We start from the raw sequence: 21,908 nt of genomic DNA, 5'->3' as shown, positions 1-21,908 counted from the left end.
CGCTTATGCGCCCTCTTCGTCTCTGTTCTCCTTTGGCCTGTGTTCATGATACGTCACAATTATGGACCAACTGGCCCGAACTAAACCATTACATGGGAAGGGTCCACTGTCTTTTCCCCGTCGCTGAAATTGCGCTTCTGGCGGCGAAAGACGCAGGCAGAAACTTCCGGTCAGTCCGACTTGAAAGGAATAGTCAACGCACTCGGCGCGAGCTTGGAAACACGCTTTCTCGGAACCGATGGAGAACGTTAAGTGTCGCTGGCGCTCTGCGAAGCGCGCCGCTCGAGCGCTGCGGACGGATGATCAGTCGTGATCTCAGCCAAAAGGATCTGTCGTCGGTGTAACATTCCGGGACTAGCCACCCGGGGCGACTTTGCTTACTCCTGAGAAATTTCCTTTCCAGCTATCGCTGTTAGAAAATTCAAATTAAGCCCACTGTTTCTAACTTCTCCATCCAATCTGTATTATTACTTTAGTGTTTTGGGCTGAACCGTGCAGTCAGTAGCCATTAAAGTAGGCGGTGTTGTTTTATGCAAACGCACTGTACGAATGTAGCGTACTTACGAAACGAGCTAACCTGAATTTGTCTTGTCTTTCAGCACTTTCCCAATATGAAGCCTAACTTCCCCGTACTCACCACGAGCTTATTCCTCTCAATCGCAAATTGCGTTTCCAGCGGAGGTAAGTACTGCCCTAAAAGAAAAGTTCATTAACAGCGAAAGTAGTTTCCTGATGACGTCAAAGTAAATAACTAGAGATGTGCAAATAGTACCTCTGATGCTCGGTGGAATAGTAACAGTACGACGCACAAAATTAAATTATAGACTGCTTTCCACGGGTTTCTTGTGTACGTTACAATCTTTTCTCGGTAGAAAATTTTCTGCAAGCAGTGCATATATATAAAGCAAAGATTATGGCTTCTAAAATGTAAGTGTCGCAACATGCGCTGTTAAAGACACGCTTGCACTTACATAGAGTGCATTGCATGAAAGGCGCACTGTGTAAATAGCATCATTCTACGAGCTCACTACCACTTTTTTTCTTTTTGTCCACAAACGTCGTCTCTTGCAGGTTTAAAATCCCGCGGCGTGTACCTCACTGTGTCGTCGTACGAAGGTGCTCTCCAGAAAGCCGGCCATTTTGAAATCAACTGGTACGGTGTGGACGCCAGCCTGAAGAATGACACATTCGCCGCTGTGCTCAGGTACGCACCAAGCTCACGTAACTGGCAAGGTGCGTCTCTGTACCCGGTGACGCAGAGTGTGGGACGAGTAAGGACTTCGGTCAAGTTTCCGGGCTACTCTGCAGAACGCCTTATGACTGGAGACTGTCTCGATTACTGGGCCATCTTACTACGGCTCAGCGTCGACAGAAGGGATGCTACAGTAATCGATTCCTCCTGTCTGCGTGGGCGGCCTAGGTGGATGCACGAGAACTGCTGCCATTTGTCGAGCCTCAGACTGGGCGAACTCTTTTTGCCAGGAACTCATGATTCGGGCATGTACCTCATCAGACGGGAGTGGCCGATTGGGGACTTCATCTTCACTCAGGACCAGCCGATCGTGCAGCAGCTTGCCTTTGGAATCAGATCACTGGATCTGAGAGTCGGATTCACAAATGGCGCATTCTGGATCTTTCACAACAAGTTCAAGGCGCAGGTCACTGTGGAATCAGTCCTGAAGCAAGTCAGACGCTTCGTCGAAACGACGGGAGAGATTGTCTTGTTGGATTTCCACAAGTTCACTCTTGGCTTCGATCCTTACATTGACCCGGTCGACAAACGTCATCGCAGCCTTGTCCAGCTCATAGTCAAGACTCTCGGAGGCGTCGTGGCGCCACGGCTGATGTTAAACAACACGGTCGGAGAAATACTTGGTGTTTGCGGCAGTGTCTCCGCGCGAAATAACCAGACAGTGTTTGTAATGTACAACTACGACTACAAGGGTTCGCATTCCGAATTCCTGAGCCCGGGCGTCCTACAGAACTGGGCCGATGCTCAAGACCTCGACCATCTGGTGGAATACATGGAAAAACACGCGTGCAAAAAAGTTTCGGGCACGTTATCATCGGCGCAAGCCGAGCTTACGGCTAAGTTTCCAATCCAAGTGGACGGGTTACGCGAACTGGCGCAAATTGTGAACTTTAATATAACGAACCTTTTCAGGGAGAGATATTGGAAGTGTACAAACATCGTGGCATCAGATTACTTTCTGGGTAGTGGCATCATCGAGTTGGCCGTTGAAGCGAACAAGGTTAAGGGAACGATGAAGGAAGGGCTTAGAAAGTGTGCAGGCGACGTTACAGCGTAAGTGCGAAAGCAGACTCCGGTAAAGCGCCTAAGAGCAATTAGTACGCGTTTGTGTAATAACTTACAGTCTCTCAAGGTTTCAGATCACCGAAGGAATACCTAGAATGCGTCGTAATTTGCTTCGAAAAACTGACCGCTGGGATGAGGATGTGGTGAAGAGCAAGACGTTTCGTAATTTCTAGCTCCATAGCTTGGCGGTTGCATGAGATCACCGGCTGTCGGCGTTATGAGCGAAGACAAGTTTCAGCTGTGACTAAAGGGGCGGACTGCCAAAGACTTCCTCTGTTGACGTTTTCAGGATTCTTGGAGTGGGCGATTTTCGGGCTGAGCGGAGAGCGTGCTGGAAGTCCGCACTTCAGCACTTGAACTTGTACAAGCAAGCACTGGAAAGTTCCTTTCCAAGTCCTGTCGAATATGGCGGTGGCCTTTCTCCTCTTTAAGAAAAGGTCTGCAGAGCAATGAGCTCTTCTGCAACCGCAACTGACGTTTACTCGAATGACTAGCTGTATGGATGAGGGAGCTGTTGACTGAATAAATTATTCATTGGAAACGTGACTATGTCTCTTAGGAATGAATGTTATGATTTGCAAGACATCCGGAGTGGAAATCACAGGAAAAAACTTGTCCGCTTAATAAGAATAACATACTTGAGAGACCCTGAGGGATTGGCTTCTTACCTGAGAATAAACACTTATAAGCACACCAGCTACTTTAGGAGGCTTGTGAAATCACCTGGACTGCTTCGACCAAATATTGCAGCCATTGGTCTCTCGAAGGCTACTGCTTCAGAGAAGCACTATGGTCATCAGGGTCATATGTGAGCATTAACCGATTAACGCTGTCGCATTATACCGGTAAGGCAGAGCGTGTCTCCTCCAACTTTTATTTTTGTCTTGAGAGGGCTAATAGGGGTAATAATAGGGTACCTGTTTTGCCATCCGCGCGCGCTGGTTTCTGGCTTTGTTATCTTGCTTCTCTGGCCGCCCGCATGAGCTGAGCTCTCTCTTCTTCTTCCTGTTAAAACATGGCTCTCATCGAGCACTTCATCTTCTTTATCTTCAGGCCGCTTCAATCGCTGACCTTGGACGGGCTTGATCCACGCGACGGCTCGATGTGGGCTTCGTGTAAAGGCTCGCACGGCAAAAGACACCAAGCTGGTGTCACGATGGCAAGCAGACGCCTCGTAGTACTGGTGATTACTAATTCAGCAACCAGTCCCGGGAGCTTTGTAGAGAACAGGTTTTGAGATACTCTTGTTCTGCCGGTCACTCTGTCTGGCCCGAAACTCCTCTACCCCAGTGTGAATACCCTGACGAGCAGCCAACTATAGACTGGCATCTCTGCTAACGTCAACTTCCTTGTCTCCAGGTCCACCGAAAACTTCTCGCTCAGTTCAGCTAGTATTTCCCCATCGGATGGTGAACATGTCGGACAATTCATTATGGCCACTATGCCGCCAATCCTCGACGCCATCGAAACGTTTGCCACATAGACGACATTGCTTTTTCATAGCTCGTTGTCTGTCATGTTTTGCACTTCCCCACTTTTGTACAAGACAAGCAACGACAACTTGCTCATAGTGGCTGAACAAGTGAACAACAAAAGAACACCTGCTCTGAAGAACCTATTTCCTCCCTAGTAACCAGAATGCCAGATATATAGGATGCTGCATGCGTGTCACCAATCAGAGGCCGAAAAAAAGAAATCTAAACCAGAGAGGCGGCGATGCCGCAAAGCCCACCTTATTTATTCCGGCGTTTTGCACACGCAGGGATGAATGCAGGCAGGAAAACTTAACGCGATCGCGCTGAGGTTCAGCGGAGGACCAGGCGTCGTAGCTGAAGTGTCGGGAAAATCCGGACTCGTCTAGAGGGCCATGACGTCACACGAGGAGCTACGGAATTGAAAAGTGATTAAAACATTACATTAGTTGTGATTATAAGGTAGCGATATATGAGTGATAGCGTAAGAATGCAAAGGAAATTAACTAGCATGAAAAGAAAAATTGGGCTAATTAGCTGGCAATCAAACTTGTCTCTGACACGGTACTCCTATAGGCCATCGAGGCACGTTCATTCAGCCTGGTTAAAGGAAGACCTTGTGTGGCTTGTACGACAGCGTCCGTTTTCGCGAAGTGATATCCAAAGACGACCACAGTGCGTGGAAAGGGCCCATTAACACTATCGTTTCGTACCTCTTGAGGTTGGTTCACGTGCAAGCGAAGCGCTCGTGAATCCCGCCGCCGCGGCGCATACATCGACTCTCGAGCGGCGAGGTTCGGCCAAGTAGGAAATTCTTGACGGCGGCAGCACCGCTTCTGAGCCAATGACGGCCCGGCATTGCCACGTGACCAGTACAGCAAAGCCTTCTTATTTTTTCAAGGAAGTGCTCTTCCAGCAAAAGGAGATGAGGTAAGGAGTCATCATAGGGCGCACATACATCCATATCGGTAATGATCTTGGTCATCTCGGCCGACTCGCGAGCATCCATTTCTGTAAAATATTATTGATAGTATCTGGCGGGATTGTACGCCCCACGTACAAACTTTTGTTTAAAAGAAATTATACCAAGTGCTGTTCAATGCTTAAAACGTGAGATTTATATCTGTTTACGTAAAATATGAGAATAAATCGCATAAAAATGCGTATGAACTACTCTTTTTGGTGTTTACTGACCACCAAAGTAGGTTGCAAGCGCATATTTTTTGCCAGCAACACCGGTTTTCACAGCGGTGGAAAACGCGCCGCTGTTCGCTCAATTCGCCGAATCGCTTGCATGTGAACCAGCCTTAAAGGTGAAGTCTGCCCCGAATTTTTAATAAGAAATTAGCGCGCATATCAATGTCGCTCCGGCTGCCCTTCGAACGCCCTGATTTTGGTTTGCGCCCTGATTTCGACTACGTTCATCTCAGCCGGAAAACCCCACAGTTGCGAAATACATGGCATATCACAGCTGCATGCCAACCGCCGTTTTTCCCGCGTATAATCAACCAATCAAGTCGGCTACCAGAATGTGTCGTTTCAGGAGCTGACGACATTTTTTTCTGCTCTATTGATGCAGCGCCTGTGTTCCTGTGTTGTTCATTCCATTCTGAATTGTATTCCTGTGTTTGTTTTATTTATTTAATTTTCATAGGCACTGGCGGCACTGCTGGCGCACTGTCTTCTTACCTTCCGATGACATATTTCTGAAACGGGTTTTGTTTTACGTACATGTCTTTTTTCCCTTTTTTTCCTTGACGTTTTGCAGTGCTTCGACGTTTCTACCGTTTTGCATGATCACGTAACTTCTTGTAACCCCCCCCCCCCCCCTTTACTGTAATGCCCTCATTGCGCAATGAAGGTACATACGTAAGTTTATAAATAAATAAAAAGTGCAGCCAATCAAAAAAAGAGAACGTGAATTCCTTTTTATTTTGCTCTATCGGCGTTTGGTGAACATCTTATGTTTGGACCACTAAAGCTTGAAATGTCGTGCACCAAACGGGTTGCCCTTACGCGCCTCTAGGGTGCAAAGCAGGCGGCAAACAGATGCGGACGTCGAACTGCTTTTGTGGTTCGGGGAGTCTTTATTTCCACCAAGGACTAATCACACGCCGAGTTCTGCAAGCTCGTCAGCCCCTTCTGTGGGAGCCTTAGAATCTCGTTTCTACGGGACTTTGTTGGAAAAGTGTCCCACGTTGCGTCTCGTCGCTCCTTTTCTTACATCTGAATCCTCTGTAGCGTCGCTTTTTTTCTCCGTCATAGTGAAAAGTTATGCAAACGCCAGTACCGAACCGCGGAGCCGAATGATTTGCCAGTAAAGCCGATACTGATGCGAGTGTCATTGCGTGTGCGGTCAAACTATTCACAGCAACATGTTGTTTTAGGGCGGTGCCTGCAAGGCAGGTTGACGCACGGAGTGTCTCAACGGTTAATGTTCGATTACCACAGTGCGTGCAGCTGAACAGGCGCCGCTATTAAAAATAAATGGAGAAGCTGCGCCGAAGTATCGCTCCTTGCGCAACTCCACACTTACTGCCCCCCCGCGCGAAGGTTCCACTCAAGATAAGAATTGGAGAGTGACGTTGTTGCCACCTTACGCGATATAAGCCAAGGCGATGACGTCAACGCCCACGTCCATGCATGCAGAAGGAGCTTCGGCCTGATAACCGCAGCAGTACAAACGAGGGAGCACCGGCTTCCCGACATCGTCAAAAAGTGAGTGGCTACTTTTCAGTATTTGCTATTTTTTTCCTTCCAGGCGCCAAGATCCGCTGACACTTTCTTACCGCTTTTAGCCTAACTTATATTCCGGTCACCAAAATCACGAGAAACGAAGCAGTTCCTTGGCCGCGGATGCTGTACACCTTTGAAACGACTCGCTCAGCTGGGATGCAAAGCTACAACTCGCTTTATCTTAAAGGAGTGGAGGCATCAAATTTTGCGCACGGTGTTCTTGCTTTGGAATAATCTGAAAGAGATTAGTAAACATGAACCCCCACGTGGAATTCGCCAACGCTGAGTAAATAATATATAACCGAATTTCTGCTTCCACTCAGTTTCGGTTTTAAACTTCGGGTGGTGTTTGTGCCGTTCCGAGTGAGCATAAACCCATGTGAGGCGTTCATTTTCTGACAGTCTGGCTTGCAGAGAAAGCTAGCGTAACATCTCATGCTGCGGGTTCGATCCCGGCCGCGGCAGTCGAATTTCGATGGAGGCGAAATTCTAGTGCACGGCCCGTGTGCTGTGCGATGTCAGTGCACGTAAAAGAACCCCAGGTGGTGGAAATCCCCGGAGTCCTTCACTACGGCGTCTCTCATAGCCTGAGTCGCTTTGGGACGTTAAACCCCCTTAAACTAAACTAAACTAAAAAAATCTCATGCAAAACAAAAAAAGGCCATGATATTTCTATTTTTCTATGCTACAACGGCTTTCATACCAATTTGTGACGTCGCGACCATCATTTGGCTGCTGAAACCGAACTTGAAACAGAATGGCACAATAAATATAGCAATCAATTACTTACTGAGCTCAGATGAATTATATCTGCGTTCCCCGTTTATTAATGCCTCACGCATCATTCCAAAGTAAAGAACACGGCATAAAATTTCGTGCCTCCAGATCTCTAAACTGGAGCCCAGCTGCGTTGCCTATCACTCGGCCCTGTTGCACCATTGCCAATAATTTTACATAATCACATTATTCTACATCATCCCACTAATTTTTTTCCAATTAGTTGCACTCTTCGTTCAAAACGAGCCATTGGGGCACGAAAACCTAACTGCCATCAACATATTATAAACGGGCTCATGGTCATGATAACGCATTTCGATTCTATGTAATTCGCACCTACCTTTGCATTAAAATTCTACGAAGCCCCGTTTGTCTGCTCGTTAGAACATTCCAAAGCAGCGCGAATATTAGAATGTCATAAGGTTGCATTCGTGCAGGAACAGACACTTTCAGAATGTTCGAACGTGGGCCCTAACAACTATCTTCGGCACATGCTTCACTGGCTATTGTTTTTTCGATCGTTGTAGAAAAACATCTGGCATTAGCAGCTGTCTTCGTTTTCCAATATAAACAGAGGAAATAAATGTATTGAAATTTTGAAAAGAGCAAATGAAAGTTGCTCTCGTTTTCAGGGGTTTGAAAGAATGAAGGCTAACTTGGTCGTCTTCATAGCAGCTTTGCTGATCTCTATTTCAAGTGGCTTTGCTAGTAGAGGTAAGTATTCTCTCTAACAGAAGTAAGTGTATGCGTGGTTCGAATGATTACGAGCTCGTTAGCACCGCATGTAAATCTGTGCAAACTTCGTTATCTACCAGCGATCAAGCTGCAGTGATAAACCCGACAATTGGTCTTCTGGTGCTAAGCCACACCGGGGCACGTCGTTTATGCTCTGTGCTGTGGGAGCTTCGAACGCGCTCCAGAGTACGCAACGTTTCACTCGGGACAAAAGAAATGAATGGAAATACTGTACATGGCTAAAGGGGCTATGTTTTCGGGATAGGGGATATGGAAAGAAGTGGCCGACAATTAATTACGCTTCCCAGTAATGCAAAGTTTGAGCGCAGCTACTGAAATTCTTGAGCCATGAGCGACTGCAGACGGAAGTGGCACCGGGTTGCGGGGCGCACAGCGATCGGCCGCCGCTGAGTCTCTTCGATGCCGCGATGCGTAATTCGCGGCAGTCGCGGCCTCGGGCGGAGCACTGTTCTCACCGCGCCATCTTTCCTCCTCGCGCTCTCTTCGTTATGACCGTATTTTCATCCTCCGATGTGCACCTTGTTCGTTCTGCAGGTTACGCCGACACCGACACTTAGTCCAGAAACGGGCACGTAAGAGACACGCTCGAAAAAAAATGTAGGCGCGTATGTAAACTCTTCTCGTTGAATCCACTGAATAGAAGGCCTGCAGAGTTGTGCTGTGTTGGTTCAGAGTGGTGTTTTAAAAGCTACACACCATGTATTGTTGTCCACCATTGTCTATTGCAGGTTTAAAACATCGCGGTGTGTACCTGACTGTGTCGTCGTACGAAGGGCTGGGCAAGAAACATGGCCACCTTGAAATCAACTGGTACGGACTAGACGACGTGCAAAATAATGATACATTCGCCGCCTTGCTACAGTGTCCACCAGGCTTACGTGACTGGAACAACGAACACCTGTACCCAGTTAAACAAAGCGTAGGACGAGTCCTGACTTCGGTGCCGTTTCCGAACAGCTCTCTGGAACACCTGATGACGGGGGACTGTCTTGGCTACTGGGCCGTCTTGTTGCGGTTCAAAGCTCCTGGAAGGAACGCGTATGTGATTGAGTCCGCATGCCTGCGTGGGCGACCCAGGTGGATGCGTGATTACTGCGGCCACTTCCCCACTCTCACTCTCTGTGACCTCTTTGTCCCAGCGACGCACAATTCGGCCATGTACGCCCTGCGGCCAGAGTGGCCGGCAGGAGATTTCATATTCACCCAGGATCAGACGATCAGCAAACAGCTCGCATTTGGAATCAGATCCCTGGACCTCAGAGTAGGATTCGTGGACAGGACCTTCTGGATTTTTCACGACTATTTCAAAGCAGAGGTCACAGTGGAATCAGTCCTGAAACAGGTCAGAAGCTTCGTGCAGACGACGGGAGAGATTGTCTTGTTAGATTTCCACAGGTTTACTCTTGGTTTCGATCATCGCTTCGATCCCATCGACGAACGCCATCGAATGCTTGTCGAACTTATCGCCAAATCTCTCGGAGACGTGATGGCGCCTCGGGCACTGTTCAACAACACGATCGGAGATATACTTGGGAGCTGCGACAGTTCCTCGCCGGCCAGAAACCAGACAGTGTTTGTAATGTACAACTACGACTACAGGGGTCTGCATTCTGAGTTTCTAAGCCCGGGTGTGGCGCAGTTCTGGGCCGATGCGCAAGACCTAAACCATCTGGTGCAGTACCTGGACAAAAGCGCGTGCAAAAAGGTTCCTGGAGCGTTAACATCAGCGCAAGCGGAGCTGACCTTCAAATTTCCTGTTCAAGTTAGAGTGCTACGCGAACTGGCGCAACTAGTGAATTTTAACGTGACAAACACCTTCAGGGAACGCTACTGGAAGTGCACAAACGTCGTAGCGACGGATTACTTTCTAGGCAACGGCATCGTCGAACTGGCCATTCAAGCGAACAAGGCTAAAGTAATGAGAAAAGCGAGAGCTTACTGAATATAAAGCAGCAGATTGATGTGTAAAAGGCGCTCCGTAGAAATTCCCGCTGGTAATGTGAGGCGTGCCCTTCAAGACGTACTGTTTTTCAGCTCTCTGAATCGTTCTAGATGTTAGATTCCGTTCCATTCTATGAGGTTTGTACATCACTGATAACTTGCACAAACGCGTTGTGCTTGGTTGCGAAAATGGCTACTGTGATAATTATATTAGAAAATGTGCGGCCTTTCCCGTTTTATAAAGATCAATTTATACTAATTAAGCGCCTTTTCATCTGTCGCATAAAATTAACGTCAATAAGAGTCCCTGGACGCAAGGCCTCGTGCAGAATTTTCTCTCTTTTTTAGTGGAAAAACTTTTATTATCGGCTTCAGTAATAAGCAAATTAGTTGATCTTGCTATGTGGCCGTCAGTGGAGACTGGCGGCGACCTCTTGGGCTCTTGTCACGACCTGTACTTGGGTTTCCAGGTCGGAGATGAGCAGCAAAGTCCTCCGCGGACCCGGGTGCGCGAGACTCTGAAGCGAGATTGGTGGGCGATCTGTCGGGCAGTCCCGAAAGATGTAGTCTACGGTGGCTTTGCGGCCACATTTTCTGCACTTCGGTTTAAACTATCCGGGTACACATCGCTTAGAACGGCGGTGTTAGGGAGAGTTTTAGTTTGGAGTTGTCTCCACAGTGTGCCCTGTACTTTGCTTAGGTTTTTATGCGGAGGTGGAAAGATTAGCCTTTCTAGACTGTAATGCTACGAGACCTCGCGAGAGGTGTTAAAGGGCCGTCTCTTGTCATTCCGACGTGCGAGTTAGCATCCACAGCTCGACCGATAGATCCTCGAGATTTATATCGGTTTCATACGTTCCCCGGTTTTAACAAGTGCGCCGGTACCCAGACCAATTCTAGTTTTTGAAGAACTGGATAAAACAGCGGAACGCAAGACGAAACAAGCGCTGGCGTTTCTCCTTCTCTTGTCTCGTATTCCGTGGCGCTGTTTTACCCAGTTCTTCAAAAATGTACCAACCAGCCCGTATCTGCCCTCTTCTGGAATTCAATTCTACGTCTTTCATGCATTTGGGGCAATTCTTGAGAATTCCCAAGGAGATAGGAGATTTTTCTGCCCTTGGCAAAATTTACAATGGCTGCTTTTGAAAAGCATGGTGCCGAGCCAGTTGGCTTAGCATCTTGAAACTTGGAAAAAAACCCTAGCGCAAAAAAAATCCCATACACAAAAGAGACGAGGGGACGACGGACAGGCGCCTGACCGTCGTCTTCTCGTCTCTTTTGTGTACGTGATTTTTTTTTGCGCCAAGGTGTTTTTTTTTTTTTTCAAGTTTCAAATCTGCTGACAATCACTTCCACTCGCGGGTTTGTCAGCGCCAAGGCAGTTGCCGCTCCTTCGGTATACTTCTGAACAGTTTGTGCGTGCAGTCGCGCTTGCTGCCAGTTGGCCTTCTTCGGTCACCGCGGATATCGCGTACGCCTTCTCGGTTGTTGGGTAAGCGGCCGCCTCTGCGTAGACCCGCGTTTCGACGGAGGGGCAGCGCAAAAGGCGCCCGTGTGCTGTCTGATGTGTCTGTGTACGTTAAAGATCCTCAGGTGGTCAAAATTATTCCGGAGCCCTCCACTACAGCACCTATTTCTTCCTTTCTTCTCTCACTCCATTCTTTATCCCTTCCCTTACGGCGCGGTTCAGGTGTCTGCCGATATCTGAGACAGATACTGTGCCATTTCCTTTCCCCCAAAAAACAATTATTATTATTACAGTTGGGCTCCGGAATAATTTCGACCACGCGGGGATCTTTAACGTGCACTGACATCGCACAGCACACGGGCACCTTTGCGTTTCACCTCCATCAATACGCGGCCTCCGCGGTCGGGTTCGAACCCGGGTACTCCGGCTCAGTAGACAAAAAAAAAAGGGGGGGGGGGGGGGTCGAGCTTGTACTCGAACTGCCGCCCCTTGGGTCGTGAAGTTTACGTAAAGGGCTACCTCTAGGAGGCTGAGGAACGTTCGCTCGACTTAAATGACAAAATTTTAAAAATAAGAACAGAAAAGGAAAAGTAAATAAAGTGCACAGTGTCCGTGTCTGCAAAGCCATTTGCAAAAAGGATCCCATCCACTGAAGGAACCAATTAACACTCTCGCGTCATACTGAAGTGGGTAGACGACGACAAGAGCTCACAAATGAGCGACGGGATTTGCAGGCGCGGGCTCCTTTTTCCAAGCGTCTCACACCTCTGAGAGAGAGCCGAGCGCCTGGCCGGGAGTGACGATGGTACCCATTTCAGAAAAAAAACCGACTGGGTGGGCTGGCGGTAGCGGGAGCCGAACCCTCAACCTACCACAGCCGAGGCGGTCGCTCTACCTCAAGGCCACGGCTTACCCTTATGGCAGCTGGAGCCTCAGTTTTCTCCTGAATTTTTTAGTCTGGCGACGCGATTGACTGCGTGGCTCGATCATGCGCAGTAACCGCTGCTCCGGAGGCAGCGCAGCATTTAGGCACCAGGGGGGCCACTGAAAGTTTCGCCAAGTTGTTTGTTTAGGCTCGCCTCCGTATTCCTGCGTTCCACCCGGGGTGCGCCGACAGCAGGGGCTAAAAGCGCTTCACGCTTAAAACCTCCGCCTGAACGACTGGTCCCATAACAAAAGCGACGACGAGGCCCCTCGTAAAGCTGGCTGCTCTGCGTTCATAGCACTCCTGTTTTCTGCAGCGCCATTTCACGCCGCTCGGAGCCGTTATCGCTGAAACGACCGGGGCTCCGCCGGCGCACTTCACACTCCTGTAGTATCCGGTATGGTAAGTACGTCATAGCTGGGCCAACTCCGTCGCGACGGACAGAACCCGGCACGACATGCGCCGGATTCCGTTAGAGGGCAGCGAACTGCCGCTATGCCGTGAAATCATTCTGCACGTGGAGAAAGACTGCTGCATTAGGACGGTCATATCTATAAGATTCGTTAGTTAAGCTCAGAGTAGAATACAATTTGCCAATAAGCTTACTCAAACAGAATAGGCACAGTTTGGACACAAGTTCCGCTCTTTCTAAGTATTTCACTGCGCTTTCTACAGGACAAGATGATGTTCTCTGCAGTATCCGCCGCAGTGACTCTTTCTGAGCACCTTTTTCTCTCTTCCTTCTTTCACTCACATCGCGTGATCACCTGTGAATTTTTTTAAGTGATTTTAAGTGCTACGCATACGAGTCGACTGATGCCCTTGAGTCCCCGAGGGACCGACCTCAACTTAAAAACTAACTTCGCAAAGCTATAGATATTGAAGAAAGCTTCACTACGCTACCTCGTAACGATTTCGCGAAGTTAGCGGTTTTGACCGAGACAGAGGTCAAACCTCTTACGGCGCGGTTCGGGTGTCCACCGATATGTGTGTGTGTGTGTGTGTGTGTGTGTGTGTGTGTGTGCGTGCGTGCGTGCGTGTGTGCGCACGCGTGTGTGTGTTTTCTTATAATAATTATTAATAATAATAATAATAATAATAATAATAATTGGTTTTGGGGGAAAGGAAATGGCACAGTATCTGTCTCATATATCGTTGGACACCTGAACCGCGCCGTAAGGGAAGGGATAAAGGAGGGGGCGAAAGAAGAAAGGGAGAGAGAGGTGCTGTAGTGGAGGGCTCCGGAATAATTTCGACCACCTGAGGATCTTTAACATGCACTGACATCACACAGCACACGGGCGCCTTAGCGTTTCGCCTCCATAAAAACGCAGCCGCCGCGGTCGGGTTCGAACCCGGGAACTCCGGATCAGTAGGCGAGCCCCCTAACCACTGAGCCACAGCGGCGGGTCATTTCCTTTCTTCAAAACCAGTTTTAAAAACCAATCTTCAATTTTAAACCAATCTTCAATTTTCTTCGAAAGCAAAGGAAAGGGCAATAACGGGCCCCCTGGGACGGTGGACATTTTAGTCGCGCTTTAAGCTACGTGGTGGTAGTGACAGATGCGTGCTGCATGCGTTGGCATTCACAACGCTGTAGCAGAAACGCGGCACTGAAACTATAGGCTGTAGGCGTTCTTTGTGTTGATTGGCGTTAGCGTTGACAGCGTTCTGGAGTCCGATGATTTTGAGGAAAGGAAGGCGCATAACTGGCTCCCCGGTGCAGTGGACGCCTCAGTGGCGCTTTGAGGTGCGTGGCGGTGGTGAGAGAGAGATGTTGGTTGCATGCATTCGCGCTGACAACGTAGTGGCAGACACGTGGCATTGCAGCAATAGGCTTCGGCATTCATTGGGTGCCCAACCACTCGCGACGAACTATTAATTTAACTGCCACCTGCCAGGGTATTAGAATGGGCACGTTGCCTATCCACTGTGCGGAACGCACTCGGATAGCACCGGGATTCGCGGGCAATCGATCGGTGAAGTGCGTCGGTGCTGCTGGCTTGGAGAGCGTCTCGGGTGCCGAAAGTCGCACTCGGCGCGGTGCAGCGCTTTCGTGTTCGAAGTCGCAGCACTGAGGTAGCTCCCGCCTTCTGTGGCATTACAATTGCACTCCTTTCATATTGTAACGGGCCCCCATGCCTGTTGCTCCCCACGGACAAAGCTCATCCCACACGCGCAGAGCTCCGACAAACGTACTGTTCCAGCCCGGACCGATTCCTGACTAACCCGGTACTGGAGATTTGTTATTTAGATATAACTAGCGTGATAGTTGACTGGAGGTCGAGTTCACCAGTCTTTCTGGCAAGAAACACGAACGCCCAGGTTCAAAAGATGCTCCACAACGTTTCTCCATCTTTGATTTAGAAATTTCCCTTTGTTTACGTAGAGGCAACGACTGCGTATAAGTTTGCGTAATATTTCATTTGAAAAAGTTTAATTTTCACCCGTCTTCCTGGGAATATAAGCGCGCAGACATTCTGAAATAAAATCACTTGATAGCACACGCCTCTCTGTCTACACTGGCGTTTTGTTCCATGTGCTACTTTCCGGAATATTCGTTCTAAATTTTTAAGTGTTTATGTGCGACATGTCTACAACCTCAGACGTAGGCAGCTTTTGTTCTCTTGTTATGAAAAGAGACTACTGCTATTGCAATTAACAGAAACAAACAGGGTATGGTATGGTATGGTATGGTATGGTATGGTATGGTATGGTATGGTATGGTATGGTATGGTATGGTATGGTATGGTATGGTACGGTACGGCATGGTACGGTACGGTACGGTACGGTACGATACGGTACGGTACGTGTGGTGGGGTGTTACCCGTCCGCTCTATGAGGGACGCCGGGGTGGAAGGCGCCGCATTAATTTCAATCACCCGGGTCTCTTGAACATGCTCTACACCACACTGCACATGGGCGTCATTGCATTGTTCCTTCATGAAAATACGCCTCCAAAAACACTTCTTAATCTCCTCCTCCACTTGTCTTTTAACTGCCCGCCACGACGTGTCCCTTCATTAGGAATCCACTCTACTGCACTGACGAATTATCGTCCCCCTGTTCATCGCGTTACATACGATAAATTCTTTCCTGGAGCATTTTTTCCCTTTGATCTCTGCTAGGACCTCATCAACTCTGGCCTGCTGTTTAATCAACGGGATCCTTCCCACTCTAAAAATTTCCAGTATTATTTTTTACTCTATAGTATACAATTCCGTCACTAATTAAATTTCAAGCTATTAGTTAGCCCCGATATTTCCTTGACATGTTTCTAATTCCCTCTATATTTCCAATGCCTACACAACAACAAAGATATCTGTATGGTTTAATTGCTGTATATTTAAAGCGGGTCACCGCTGAGGTGATGGTTACAGACATTCTCACATCTACGGAATGACAGGCATCTGAAGGCATGGAAGAGAAATAGCCGCTGCGGTAGCTCCGTATGGGATTCGATTCCTGGACGTTGAGCCGGATATTTATAAATACGATGTAATTTTCCTTCTTGGCCTGCACAGCATTTGGCGAAGCAGGATGGCTGTACGACACTGCGATGAAGATGCGCGGTCTGTCGTGATTACTTCAAAGAAAGCACATTTATCTGCGTGAAGTGTACAAGGAGCTATGTTTTGGAGATTAAGTTATCGAGTTGATGGGAGAGTTGTGTTCCTTGAAACAGTTTTGATTTTCTCACGTGAGTGAAACGCATGTCCGCTCTTGATGTCCTCATCATCATTATCATTTATTGGCCCTTAAAGACCCCTGGGAGGGGCATTACATAAGGAGGGGGAGGGGGGGGGGGCGGAACATCGAACGCCACAACGTAGGTCACTGTCAAACATTGCCACAATCAGTGATCAGCAGGATATACACAAAACCTTTGAATAAGCATTAACAAAGTATAAAAACAGCAACAGTAAAGTAAACAGAGGCAAACAGAACCAGGCAAAAATATCTCCACATCTTGTTTTCAAATAGGATGTCAGCAACTGCCGGAACTTATATGGATCGCGTTCTATTACAATATGGTCTGGTAATGAATTCCATTCTTCAATTGCAAGAGGCAGGAATGACTTGTTAAATGCGTTTGAAGAGCCGTGCAGATGTAGAATGTTCATGGAGTTGAAGAGACGGCGTGATGCTCGGAAAGGTGGAAGCAGAAGACAGTCTCGAAGCGAAGAAAAACAGAAGTATAGCTTATGAAATAATGACAAACGGGCGATTTTTCGTTTGTGCGTCAGAGGCTCAATGTCAAGCGATAATTTTATATTGGTAACACTGAAGTGGGTGTCATAGTCGGATGAAATATATCGTGCTGCACGGTTTTGAATGGCTTCTAGGCTATCGATGAGGTAAGCCTGATGTAGCGCAGAACATGTTTGTGATCTGTTGTAAACTGTCGAAACAGGCAATAAAGAAAAAAAAGCCGCGGTGGCTCAGTGAGTATGGTGCTCGGCTGCTGACCCGAAAGACGCGAGTTCGATCCCTGCCGCGGCGGTCGAATTTTGATGGAGGCGACATTCTAGAGGCCCATGTACTGTGCGATGTCAGTGCACGTTAAAGAACCCCGGGTGGTCGAAATATCCGGAGCCCTTCACTCCGGCGTCTCATAGTCTGAGTCGCTTTGGAGCGTTAAACACCCAGAAGCCATAAACCATGGAAGAGAAATAACTGGAATTCACGCTAATGCAAACTTTCTTGCAGTCCAACACGAGAAGCCGGTGCTCTCTAACGACTGTTTAATTTCGAGTGTCACTCTCCTCCGTATTTCTTTTTCTGTTAAATGGGGGACCATTCATTACCTGCACTGATTCTCATCTCGCCTTCCGCGTTCCATTCTGTCTTCGAGTGTTTGTCCTCGCTTTCTCTTCCCGGCCGCACATGCAGGCTGCCGGTAACGACCGAGGCAATCAAGGTTCCGGTGGTAGCTTTTTCCCTCCTCCTCCCTGGCAAGGTACACAGCTTCTTCCCTACACATTCTATCCCCAAGCATTTTACGAAAACACGATTACAGGCTGACGTATTTGCAGCTAGAGGCAACGCGAAGTGTAAAAATGAAAAACTGCTGCCGCAGTGTGCGTAGTCGTCCTATTTCAGGGTCGATACACGCCCCACTTTTTTAATGCGCTAGCGCTAAGGCTTCTAACCTCGAAGAAACCCGTTGTTCGTTTGAGCGTCTCAAGCCAGCTAGACCTGCAGAAATTAAATAAATAGGCCTCGACTGCGCCGCGCCAGGGTTTCGAACCCGCGGCGGAGTAAACAGGTCAGCTTCGCTGGCCACTGCGCAAGCAGTATAATAACGGCACTTTTTTTTCAGCATGGTATTTATTACAGTGATGTAATGTCTTATGTGCACGAACTATGTACAAACATTCGGAAAACAGTGGCAAATCAACACAATGCATAGCAGGACCCACCTAACCAACCAAGCACAAGAAAAGAAGCAGTGCAGACCACACAGCTAATACATCGTAATACAACACGCCTAAGCAACAAAGCACTAGAAAAAAAATGCAATGAAGAGCACAGCCCTAAGGATGAGTGCCACTCTGGTTCGAATTAAGCCTGGGCATACACCTTTTAGGTTTACAATAATTCCGTTAACTGCCATTCTCTCGCGCTCTGCATCGTACGTCGTCTACATCACCTTCCATCCGTGCGCAATGGATCCAAGCCACACTGCAACCGCAGTGCCCTCCTAGGGTTTGTTAAGCGATCCTAAATTTTTATAGTGTTCTTGCACTAAGGTTCCCAATCACCGATTTCACCGATCTTTGCCTGAAGCCTGTCCAAGAAGCTCTATAGGCTCGAACGGAAAGCGACATGGAACGGGACGTGCTAACGCACATACTTCGCATTTGGCAAGAGCTAAATCGGCTGTAATTGTCCCTCATGCTCTCACCCTTTCCTCCACGAGAGTAGTAGTAGTAGTAAAAATATTTATTTGGGAAGAAGAGAAAAGTTCGGGCATATAGGGGGTGGGGGAGAGAGAGATTTGGAGCTTCAGTGGTCGGTCTTCCCTATTTCAGGATCCCGTCGGCCTCCGCCGCCGCCTTGGCCCTCGTCACCAGGATAAGCTGCGTGCTCGGGTCGAAGTCAACCCAGAAGGGCCTCCCACTGCTCTAGACCAGAGCTTGTTATCTTGGGCAATAAAGGGATCTTTGGCAGCCCCAGGTGACGTGGTAAGTCGGGGCGTAGTCCCCACGCCACACGCACTCTCATGTATCTATTCGATCACATTTTATGATTATGGCTCTGCTTGGGTAGGTGTCTGTTAGCAGTCGTCTGAGCGTGGTTACATGTTCTCTGTTGGGGCTGTTCGCCTGAGCCGAGTTCTTCTTGCGCACTCCCAACAACGCCTTCATTGCCTCCCCGTAAGTTTCTGGCGTTCTGAAGGGTCCGACCGGCAAACCCGTCCTCCGGTTCGTGAACCCTCGGACAATGGTGTCTACCGTCACATTTCCCTCAACCCTACTGTCGGGAACACAAATAATGGTACGTTGAATGTTTGTGCTGTTAGTTCCGTGTCTGTTCGGAGAGAGTCCTCACCGCTTTGTTGCCGAACCTTCCATCTCTGTAAGCCCTAGCTGCAGCCTGAAAATCCGTCGCTATCCAGGAACTCAGTCCCTGCCAATTGGTCTCGGTCAGGGCTATAAAGCTACGGCGATCTCTTCCGCTCTCCGTGTTGCCTTTGTGCGCACCGACGCAATGCTTTTTTTTTGCGTTCACTTCTGCTACGGCCCTCGCGTTTTCCTCCGTTCTGTACTTATACGCGTCGACATACAAAAACATGTTTCTTTAGGAACCTGTCCAACTCCGATGATCTCTCCGCCCTTTCTCCTTCATTGTTCTTTGGGTCCATGTTTCTTCACCCTCGCCTTCAGCCAGGTATTCCAAATTTACCAGTAGTGCTCTACGAGCGGCCGTTATTTTAAGTCTTTTCAGATTTAAACTGCGAAGACTTAAAAGAACGGCCGCTGGTAGAGCACTACTGGTAAAGCTAGGATATTATGGAGCATGGTACCAGTGCAAAAAACAAGGATGAAGGGAGAAGAAAGACAACGCGAACGCTACCATGTTCCATAATAATGCAAACCAACTAGCCCAGCTGTCTACCCTTAGTGAGCTAGGATACCCGGCAGAAAACGAGGATGCGGACAAGAAAAACATTGGTAGCAAAACGAGGAACACTTTCTTCGTTAAACCGGTGTCCTCCACGAGAGTTTGACTTCATTCGCACTTGGCTAGTCACCAAGCTCCACTACGGCACCTCTTTCTCTCTTTCCTCTTTGGCCCCTACCTTTCCTTCCCTCACAGCGCGATTGAGGAGTCCACCGAGGTGTCCGCCGGACTTGTTACCTCTACTCCAGCGAGTAACATTCGTTTAGTGGGATAAATGGAAGCCTTGTACGAGTACCCCACCCCACAGAATTACATAACATCAGCACTTAGTTATTTAGGGTCACTAATTAGCATCACCAATCAATAAACAGTATGTGATAGCAACAAGCGGGTCGATGTCAGCGAAATGGTGTGCCAAGGGACCCACAAGCGACAGTTGGAGCATTTTAACGCTATCAGGCCATACACTTAAGATGGACTTAAGGGTGCCTTAAGCTCTTTTCCTATCTGCGCTGATTATTCTCAGACGATTATCTTGCATCCCCTGTGCTGAGAAGGGGCTGTTAGAACGTGGGGACTGAGTAAACCCAAATAACCCGGAGGTTATTCTATGGCGACGACAACGCTGATTTATGACGGTACGCTTTTCAAAGGCCCCAAAAGAGGGCACCTCGTGACCTCAGACGCATCATTATTCATTGTGGCGCATGCTACCCCCCCCCCCCCCCCCCCCACCGCTAGCGCTCTCCCAGTGCATTGATCAAGCGTACGTAGCACACACTTGCATAATCTCCTGCTGGAAGATGAGAAAGTCACTAAAAGGTAAGAGAGTATAATGGGGGTGAAGAAATTAAGCTGTCCTCGCTTATAACTTTCCTGCCTCATAGTAAATGTTAGTCTCGTTGGATCACATGAGCGATCTGAAATGATCAGCAGCATCAGCCGAATCATGCTTCCTAACTAGAAAAGACCTCTCGCAACGGCCCTCTTTGAGGCGCCATATGCACTATTGTGTCCATTTTTTAAAATCGTAGCCTTTTTCTGAGGCCCGCTATTTTCGTGCAGACAAATTTTGCCATCGGCATTAATACCTTTCTCTTTAATTTTTAGCGTCACGAGTACCTTCTAAAGAGAAAGTGATTTCACGAACCTTCGGGTGGTCATTCTTCAAATCCTAGTATTTCGGTTTTGTAGCCACTGTGACACTTTGTGCGAAATTTTGTACGCACCTCTAGAAAATTAACAGAAGCCTGTATATGTAGGTTAATGAATGCGGATTTATTTTCATCTCTAAGATCCTTGCTAGACGCAATCGAGGGTCTCAACTATTCCCCGCATTAGATTCTGTGAAGATCTGACCCTTCAAAGCGGGTCGTATGTCACTCGTTGCCGAAAGAGGCCGCAGTTTTTCTCCGCACCATCTATCTGCATAGAAAGGCAAATCTGCAAATTCCGTCACTGAGCCACTGAACCGCGCCAGACTACTTCTTCGATTTGCATGCATTAAATAAAAAATAAAGTAAATAATAAAATAAACCATCACTGCTCGCCGTCTTCTACGAAAGTTGCAAGAGCCACGGAAATCCACCCCGCTGTGATGGGTCTCAACGATCGGGATTTAATAAGGTTTGAAATACATGAGTCACGTTCACTCATGTATTTGCCTCGTTTTCAGCAGCTTTTCTTACCGAGGCGTTCACAGGGATTCCTACTATGTCCCAGCTGCTCGGTCGGTGTGACATCAGGCGAGCAGGAAAAGAAGCATGACGCGCCTTTCCCGAGCATTACGTATATGATTTTTATTGACGAAAAGCTGAATAACGCTGGACGGCTCACTCAAGCCCACAGCCTAATCGCTTCTGTCGAACGTTAGCTAGCGTGCAAAGCTTCTTACGTACGCATTGCATAACCTCCATTATGCCATGCCATGTAGGCGCGTTTCCGGATGAATGTTTTCGCAGAAAAATAAACGCCTGCTTCTAGTGCGCTTCTTCACAAGGCAAAAGAGTGAAAATATAGGTAGAAATCTCGCAGCACCCACCTGTCTAGTTGTCCGATAAAAATAAATAACAACGCAATGCGATCTTGCAGCTCTTTCTTTCTTTTTGAGGTGTGCTTGAAGGTAGTGCAGTGCCGGAAAGAAAATTATTTTCAAAGGGTGCTTCTGCTAGTCGCTTCCATGTTCAGAAAAGAAGAAAAATTCGTCCCACTTAAGACAGCTTACATGTACGAATGCGAAATACCCCGGAACGGCCCCGAAATTCAAGATGGCGGCGACATTTTCCCACGAGAAAAAAAAAGTGCAGTGCACATGGATTTAAAATTTTGTTTTCTTCTAGGAACATGAACTTTATTGAGCAAAGATTCATGATTGCTATGTCAATCACC

General features: G+C 48.0%; 1 protein-coding gene across 4 annotated transcripts in view; it reads left to right on the top strand.

Moving 5' to 3' along the window:
• LOC144133552 (PI-PLC X domain-containing protein 1-like) overlaps nt 1-19,275 on the top strand; it is a 26,583-nt gene extending 7,308 nt beyond the window's left edge. For 2 of the 4 annotated variants that reach the window (XM_077666723.1, XM_077666724.1), the window contains exons 2-3: nt 600-681; nt 1,072-2,863. In XM_077666723.1, the coding sequence (XP_077522849.1) occupies nt 612-681; nt 1,072-2,309 (1,308 nt within the window). In that variant the 5' untranslated portion in view covers nt 600-611 and the 3' untranslated portion in view covers nt 2,310-2,863. Of the gene's footprint in view, nt 1-599; nt 682-1,071; nt 2,864-3,852; nt 4,720-6,438; nt 6,508-7,934; nt 8,017-8,786; nt 11,818-18,427 lie in introns of those variants that run through there. The other 2 variants (XM_077666726.1, XM_077666725.1) reach the window with 2 other exon arrangements.
• Nucleotides 19,276-21,908: the final 2,633 nt, after the last annotated feature.

Source organism: Amblyomma americanum, chromosome 5 (assembly GCF_052857255.1).
Source record: "Amblyomma americanum isolate KBUSLIRL-KWMA chromosome 5, ASM5285725v1, whole genome shotgun sequence".
Lineage (NCBI taxonomy): Eukaryota > Metazoa > Arthropoda > Arachnida > Ixodida > Ixodidae > Amblyomma > Amblyomma americanum.
Note: the sequence above shows the minus strand (reverse complement) of the source record. Positions and strands in the feature narration are given on the sequence as shown.